At 40.2% G+C, this 8,703-nt stretch overlaps 1 protein-coding gene and 1 pseudogene across 1 annotated transcript; both read left to right on the top strand.

Moving 5' to 3' along the window:
• The first annotated feature begins 1,398 nt into the window (after positions 1-1,398).
• Positions 1,399-4,066, top strand: LOC145492128 (adenosine receptor A2a-like). The gene has a single exon (XM_081471464.1). It carries the CDS (start codon positions 1,952-1,954, stop codon positions 2,897-2,899), a length of 948 nt encoding a protein of 315 aa, XP_081327590.1. The 5' UTR covers positions 1,399-1,951; the 3' UTR covers positions 2,900-4,066.
• A 266-nt stretch (positions 4,067-4,332) lies between these two features.
• LOC145492129 (adenosine receptor A2a-like) lies at positions 4,333-6,347 on the top strand (annotated as a pseudogene).
• Positions 6,348-8,703: the final 2,356 nt, after the last annotated feature.

Raw genomic sequence — 8,703 nt, 5'->3', positions numbered from 1 at the left:
CTCGATAAAAACAGCGTACTTGTAGGGAAAGCTAATAAAAATTACAACAATAAAACAGCTCGGCTGTAAGTCCCACGCACTGAACACAGATCGCTTATCTGTCAGCGAAATGTAACAACCCTAAAATGGCTGTCCAAGAAAACCAAACTCGAGATCAGAAGCCGCAAGACACAGAAGCAATGTTTTCATAGGTTTTGGCAACGACACGTTTTTCAAATCGCGTGGATTGTTACAATGTTCAACATGATGGCTGTATGGGTTAGAAAACTGTTGAAGACACAATTGATGATGAAGGTGGATTAAAGTTCTTTAGCTTCCGATCAAAGGCCGAATGGAAGCCAGTGGTGCAGTAATAGGTCACAAGGTGCAGACTTTGCCATGTTATCAACCAATAGAACAATTTGATCTTTTGGTGAAACTGATCTTTGATAAACTACTTAGGCCTTTAATTTCAATATAATTTGAATAAGTCATCAATGTTTACTTTTTTATTTATTCGCTGGTCACAAAGTACTCAATGAACGCGTCATTAAAGATCACATAAATGTCGAACTAGTTATGTGGAACGTGTAAAAACCTGGCGGCTGTTGCAGGTTTTAACATTAGAATATGCATATTCTGATAACGGGGTCTCTCGCTATCAACTATGATGTTGTTCTTAGGCCCCGTTCACACTACGGCGGAGAAATTTGAGAACGCAGCTTTAATTATTTCGACCGTTAGGCCTACCGTCCACACTAATCCGTCACGAAAACGCTCTTCATGCCGGAGGAACTTTTGTTGAAACCGCCGGCTTTGCGTTTTAGGGCCCGACCATACTTACGCGTTTTCGTTCGAAAACGCATACTTTTTGATGCGTTTTCGCGTATTGTCAACACTACAACGCCCAAAACTGCGGATGAAAACAGAGGCATTTGAAAACGGTTTCGAAAGTCATTTTCGAAACCGTGGAGTTTATTGAAAACGCATTTCGAAAAACGCCCCGCTTGTAGCGTGGACAGATGAAAACGGAGCCTTTTGGAAACGGTGACGAAAAAAGCGTCATAGACTGTTGCTTTCATCAGCGTTTTAGGCCGTTTTAGTGTGGACGATAGGCGAAAACGCATCAAAAAGTCTTCGTTTTCGGTACAAAAACGCGTCAGCGTGGACAGGAAAATAAAGCGAAAACACTAATGTGGGCGAAAATATTTTGCTTCGTTGAGACGAAAACGGATATTTTTAAAATCGCGTAAGTGTGATCGAGGCCTCAGCGTGGACGGAAAACATTTTGAAAACGGAGGTGATTTCCCTGCTCGAGTTTTCCTATAACACAAATTCAAAATATTTCAGAAATGACCAGTGATTGCTGCGTTTTCAAATTTCTCCGGCGTAGTGTGAACGGAAAACATTTGAGGGGTAGTGTGGATGGGGCCTTACAGTACAGAAAAGGCGATCCGTTCACGGGAAATAGCGTTTCTCAGAACGGTCTAGGTCAAATTCCGGCCGGCTTCTCGATCAAATTGCCAAAACACATTTTAGACTGTAAACACCAGAAATTCAAATCGATTCTTCCAAAAGAAAACTTAATGCTTGCATGACTGGCTACAGATTGCCTGCGCTATAAATAAACTTTCGACTGGCAGCCATTAACTGCAGCAATTGTCATTGGCGGCTTTACCATTAACTATAGTTAGTGCTGGAGTTGGTTTAAATATATATTGCTGATCGATAAAAATCATTTCCATTCTAGACAAATCAACCGGATCCTTATAGTTTTACACATCGGTAATACATATGTGAACAAAACTTCAGAAAACGCAAGTACTGCATACATTTTACTACTTTCGGTTTTTTGATGATTTCCTCAACGGAGAAGGTTTTATAGCTACGAAACGGCCATCTGTCTTGCTGAAACAAAGTGGAAAGGAAATCAGTTTCCGTGTTGCAAAATAACACAAAAGGGCCAACATTCATGGCGGAAACTTCTTGTGATGCAGTACACTATCTCCCGACATTGTCCGAAGTTCAAAAACTTCATTCATCCTACATCGCCAATTGTGTCTTCAACAGTTTTCTTTCCTATACAGCCATCATGTTGAACATTTTAACAATCCACGCGATTCGAAAAACTTCGTCGTTGCCGAAACAGTTAAAAACATTGCTCTTGAGTCTTGCTGTTTCTGATATTGGTGTTGGTTTGTTAGGCGAACCATTTTACATCTCGCTCCTGGTGAGGTGGTTGCAAAAAGACATCCCCGACTGCATAGCCTACAACGGTTTTTTCATCGTCATAAGGTTGTTTTCTCTTGCTTCGTACCTTACTGTTGTGGCCATAAGTGTGGACAGATTCTTGGCTATTCATCTTCATCTCAGATATCAGGAACTTGTGACTTACCAGCGAGTTGCTGCCGTGGTAGTGTCAGTATGGGTTTTCAGCGTACTTATTTCATTAACTACGTTTTGGCTTGCCACTGAAATTTCTTCCGTAGCGCTTTCTTCTATTGGAACTGCTTGTGTCATTGCTACTACAGCAATCTATTGGAGGATCTATTTAGCTTTAAAGCGCCACAAGAACCAAATGGAAGCCATTCAACTACAAGAAATCCGTGAAATAACACAAAATGGCAACATGGCAAATTTTGCGAGCATTAGGAAGTCCGCTGTGGGCGTATTTTATGTATATCTCGTGTTTTTGGTTTGTTACTTACCTCACTTTCTGCTTTTGTTAATCCATGCCCCGAGTTTTGCTGTGATGAAGCACACGCTCGAACTTTATTCGATGACGTTGATTTTTCTGAATTCCTCTCTGAACCCTGTTGTTTACTGCTGGAAGATGAAACACATTCGACGAGCTATCATGAACATCCTGCGAAACTTCATCCGCCGGCACCATGACCCAACAGTTCCAACACACAACTAATGTGCAGTACCCGGCATACCCGAGATGAGGGGAACTCCCTTATAAGGGCTATATAGGTATGTGCGGCCCCAAAGGGTATGGTTTTTCAGCCGTTTTGGTCATAAATAGGGTATCCATTTTGACCATTTTGGTCTTAAATAGGTTAAGGCTTTTGTACTCAAGTCTTAAATTAGGTATGTTCTTTAGAAAAAGCTATTTTTTCATCATTATCGATAAGACCGACAACAGAAGCCCTTCAAAACTTATGCTTAGGGTAACTGTGTCAGCTAGCCGCAACGGTCATAAATAGGGTATCGAAATTTTGGTCTGGTCATAAGTATAATAAGGTAGGGAAAATCGCAGATTTTGGTCATAAATAGGGTAAGGGTTTTGGGAAGCGGGCCGCACACCTCCACCAAATTTTTCTGGGAGTACCCTACTTCACCGCCCGGACCAGCATATGACAAGATAAGGCACTTCGAAAAATCATCCTCATAAAACGTTTGCCGTTGAACCACGAAAGAATTAAATCGGGTGAGCGAATTAAGCGAGAAAATTCAAATTATTTCTGAAAGCCGTTTGTTCAGTCGGTAGCAGAAGGTTTCGCAACCAATCAAGTTCGCACCATCCCAGTTCAAACGACACTTTGATAGGTCGCTGGAGTTCGCTCCCTACGGCTTTATTTCTTACCATGTCTTCATGTAAGCGTTAAGTTTAAGAAAACTGGAGCCCAAAAGGCATTATTATTATTACTCTGAGAGAGAAACCACTGACTATTTCTCGTCCTTTAAACGTGAACACGAGAGTGAATGCTTGAGGCGACTGACTCAATCGACATCTCGGTGCGAACTGGAAAAGGTGGGTGCGAACTCGGACGGTGCACACTTGATTGGGTGCGAAACCTCCTCAATTCATTGGCTTTGCTTCTCTTCGCCCGACAGCCTAACAGTCTAGGTAAGGTATAGAAGACTTACTGCAATTAAGACACACGGACGGTGCCGTTTTGGATTCTTGGAAAAGGATACTTACAGTGCAAGGAAGACTTCAAAGCAAATATGAGCGGAAGGTCTGCCTTCCCGGCATCGTTAAGCCGACCCAAGCATAGGGATAATCCTAGGCTCTAAATTCAAACTGTATTTTTAGATAATGAATGTGTTGCGAAAGAAGAAAGGTCATGAAATATTCATCATCTCACGGTCGAGCAAAGAACAAAGAAAAATCTCTGTCCCGACGGGATTCGAACCCACGTCCTCATATTATGTTATTACGCGTGGATTGAGAGATATGTGTCCCAATTTTATTTGGTATAATACTGTATTACCAAAAAGAAAGCAATACTAAACACGGATTTTGCTAAATTATGAGTTTTAGACTTTCAAAGCGTTGAAATTTAACAGGATTCCACAGGAAATGCCGATCTTCATATCAACGATTTGAAATTATCATATTGTGAAGTCGTTTTCCATGACGCCTAGTCAACACGATTTAAAGTGACAGCTTACGAGAATTCGAATTAAGTAGTCATCAGGAAACAAATGCTTCATAAACTTTGGAATTCAGTCAGAAGCAACCCTCTTGTTTGCATCAGTCTTCACACATGACAGGCGCCAGTTTCTATTCCTTTACTGATTATTCCGCGAAAGATAGTTCCATGCATTTAACAATGTATTCTACATTCACGATTACATGGCAAATCATGGTCGCTAAATCTAATTAATATATGCATGCGATCATTGTTTTCAGGAAACCATGGCTACAGAGGCTAGCTGAAGATCGCTTTATCTATTGGCGGTCAACATGTTTGCAAGTGCCGTTGACTCACTGATTAAGATGTTGTGTTCATCTCATTCGCCAAGAAAGTAAAATATTTCGTTGGCTTTTCTTTTTCTAATCGATCAAATTTCCCGCAAGCCTTAACGATCCTCATGGTGACCAAGTTGACGGTGATTGATGGGTTAGAGCTAGTTTTCATCACCAGTTATAGAAATAGTAAGATCGGTTTCAAATTTAAAGACTCGGACTTCGCACCTGTTTAAGTTGTGGTGACTAAGCTTTTTCAGATACCTTACAACTTTTGATAAGACTAGCGAATGACGTCATTACTTTCACTTGCAGCTCACGGATAGGACGAAATAATTGGGAAGCTGGAGTCTCGCAAGTTTAATTAGAATTACTGATTGCTAAAATTCATTTTATTCAAAGGAAATTCGTGCGATCGAACTACTGTTATTCGTGTGTTGTTCGTGTTTGTGAGCAGAACAGTGGAAAGGTTGGAAAGGGCAAGTCCTGCAAATGTTTTTATCGCTTTCCATGGTTTGACAATTGCTTTTAAGCTTAATAACCATAAAACTATTCCTTTAGGCAAATGAATAGGCTCTTCTGCTGCAATATAAGCTGAGAAACAGAGAAAACGACGGGCTGTAAAGCTGTAAAGCGTAGGAAGAAACTGAATGGTTAGACGCCAGCTGTCATGAACATGTCGAAGTCAACTTGCGATACACTACAGTACATTCCCTCACCAGCGGAAGTTAAAGAGCTTCATTCGACTTCCATTGCGAACTGTGTGTTTAACAGCTTTCTATCCTATACAGCTACCATGTTTGGCATTGTAACAATCCACGCGATACGGAAAACGTCGCTGCCGAAACCGTTGAAAACATTGCTCCTTAGTCTTGCGGCTTCTGATCTTGGTGTTGGTTTATTGGTACAGCCATTTTACATCTCACTTCTGGTCAAGTGGTCACAAGCAGCCGATCCGGGCTGTGCTGTTTACAAAGTTTTTATCACAATGATGAATTTGTTTTCTTTATCATCGTTCTTTGGAATTGTGGCCATAAGCGTCGACAGATTCTTGGCGATTCATCTTCATCTCAGATACCAGGAACTTGTCATTCACAAGCGTGTTGTTGCAGTGGTGATCTCAATATGGCTGTTGAGTGCTTTTCTTTCTATAATGCCATTTTGGTCACCAGTTGAAATTAATTCTGTCATATTCACCACTGTTGCAACTTGTTGCTTCGTTTCTACTGCAATAGTTTATATCAGAATTATTTAGTTGTACAACGCCACAAGAACCAAATGGAAACCCTTCAAATGCAAGAAGTACAACGATTTGCGAGCCTCAGAAAATCTGCCATCGTTGTTTTTTACGTATATCTCGTGTATTTGCTTTGTTACTTACCTCAATCGATCCTTATGGCTCTTAATGCAAACCACGAGCCGAGTATCGCTGAGAAGAGGTTTTCACTCTGCTCATGGACTCTGATATTTCTTAATTCATCTCTGAACCCTTTGATTTACTGCTGGAAGATAAGAAACATTCGACACGCTATCATGGACATACTACGACACTTCATACGTCGGCAGTAGAAATCGAGAAAAGCTGTACTGAATAAAACTTGAAGTTACTTTCACAGCCATACTAATAAAGCCTGTAAAAAAACAAGAGTTATCATTCGCTATAATGTTCCCTTCGTAAGCCCACTACGTGACCTGCAAGTAACTGCCGTCTAATGGGTTTTGCAACAAATAATATTCTGCTCATGCGTAATTAAAAACACGCTCTTTTAATTTGTGCAAAATGGCAGATCGTTTCCCTTAGATCTCAGAGAGTGATTTAAATATGGAAACAAACTTGGCGATCGAATGATAAAACAATTATCGAACTCGGTTATCGCAGTGTCAGTGTCTCGCAGATCAATTATTTGCCTCAACCTTCGGCTTCGTGAAATAATTGATGGGCCCTCTGACCATGAGACCAATCACGATATTTTGCTAAACCTCGTCTAGTAATCATTTTGTTAATTAGTATAGTTAATTATACGGTTTCGAGTTCAATTTGGAATTAACTTGCACGAGTGAGCTTTTTTGAAAACTCACAAGTGCAAATTAATTCCAAATTGAACAAGAAAACCATATGATTACTTATCAATAATATAAACACGAAAAAATTCGTGTGGAGGAAGTGCCGGAAAATCTTTCTTGAACCCATTTTTTCTCATTCGAGAAAACTTTTCTCAAAGTTTCCGCACAAAATTTTCGTCATCATTTTACGTGATATCATTGGCTTAAAAAATTTCCTATTGTCTTTCAGCCAATCATAATCCAGAATTACGATGTGTAATTTGCACCGGTGTTACACTTTTTGCACTGATGTTACACTTGAGCTGCACTGTTCTCAACCTGTCATAATCGAGTAATTGTTTCATGTGTATTATTAACTGTCAAAACTTTGGTTTACTGCACCGGGCGAAACAGAAATATTCACCTGATGTTTGTTTGAAAGCCAAAATAAATCTTGCAAGCAAGTGAAGCTTGTTCACCAAATTCCAGGGGCATCCAACGGAATATTATTATAAAATATCTCTTGGGATGGAAGGTTGTCTAAACTCAAAAAGATTTTGGAAGTTTTTGCTGAGCGATGCTTTAGACGTTTCAATTTTTTTCGGAAAACCATACTGGTTTCCCAAGAATTTTCGGAATTGATGTGCTCACTTCTTATAATGTACCATAATTTTCGGACGGGTTTTTTTTTCTGTTCGTTAAAATTTCGGTCTGCCTTATTTATTTTACATGTATAAGTTGCTAAAATTTCGGCAAAAACCATTTAGCGGTCAGATTTAGGACAACGACCGAACACCCTTGTCTGTCTTTAATCTGACAGAGCGCATAATTTACGCGCCCTTACGTTTTCGGATGAATAGGCTTTACGCCTATAATTTTCCGATGAACATTTATATTGCATATCATTTTCGCAAAATTTCGATAGGCACGCGGATAAAGCAGAAACTTTCCCCTAAAATTTTCTAGTGAAACTATGGCTTCTTCGTATCCTCGAACCTTTCGACAAGAGATAACTATTTTCGATGAGTCAAAAAAGGACCCTAGAACTTTCCGGAAATGACCCAAGTTCCCCCTAAATATCCGAACAGATAAATATTTTTAGGGCAGCTCCAAATTAACTAAACGGGCTTCTAGAACATAGAGAAATACATCAGAGACACTCCTGACGTATTTGAAAATATTCGGTTGTTGGGTGGCCCTGAAATTTCAACGAACTTGTTGGTCTTGGACTGTGGGCCTAATACAACCTCGTTTCCAGAGGAAAATCCCCGGGACGAGACGACGATTTTCAAAATGGTGGCTCGTGGCCATTTTGAAAAGTAGAGAAGATCCCCGGGGAGGGGGGTACTTCCTTACATGGGCTATATAGGTATGTGCGGCCCCAAAAGGTATGGTTTTTCAGCCGTTTCGGTCATAGATAGGGTATCGATTTTAGCTGATTTTGGCCATTTTGGTCATAAATAGGGTATGGTTTTTGCACTCTAGCCTTTATATGGGTATGTTTTTAAAAAGAAGCCACTTTTTCATCATTATCGAAAAGAAAATCATCAAAAGCCCTTCACAAATTATGATCACGGCAATTTAACATTGGTCTGAACTAGGGAACTAATTATAACGCAGGCCTAAAACAGGGTTTTGATTTTAGGGTCAGGTCATAAATATGGTTTCGAATTTTTGGTTAGGTCATAAATAAGATACGGCCTGTAGATTCTAAATAAGTTCACTGCGCATACTTGTCTTTCAACACCATGTACTACGCATTAGTTTTTGCGTAGATACATAAAACAGGCCGAGACTGGAAGAGGTCACGTTAGGTATTAACTTGCAGTTAATATGCCTCATCCGCGTCAAAGTTAATAATGGGTGGTCGCACAGCTAAATTCCGGTATCGGGCTTCTGAAAGTGCCGTGAGGGAATATCACAGATTTTGGTCATAAATAGGGTAAGGGTTTTGGGAGCGGCCGCACACCCACACCCAATTT

This window comes from Orbicella franksi, chromosome 7 (assembly GCF_964199315.1).
Source record: "Orbicella franksi chromosome 7, jaOrbFran1.1, whole genome shotgun sequence".
NCBI classification, from domain to species: domain Eukaryota; kingdom Metazoa; phylum Cnidaria; class Anthozoa; order Scleractinia; family Merulinidae; genus Orbicella; species Orbicella franksi.
This window is presented reverse-complemented; position numbering and strand designations above follow the sequence as displayed.

Excerpts from the sequence above, each read along its gene's own strand:
- LOC145492128 (XM_081471464.1), top strand. The coding sequence starts at position 1,952 with ATGGCGGAAACTTCTTGTGATGCAGTACACTATCTCCCGACATTGTCC.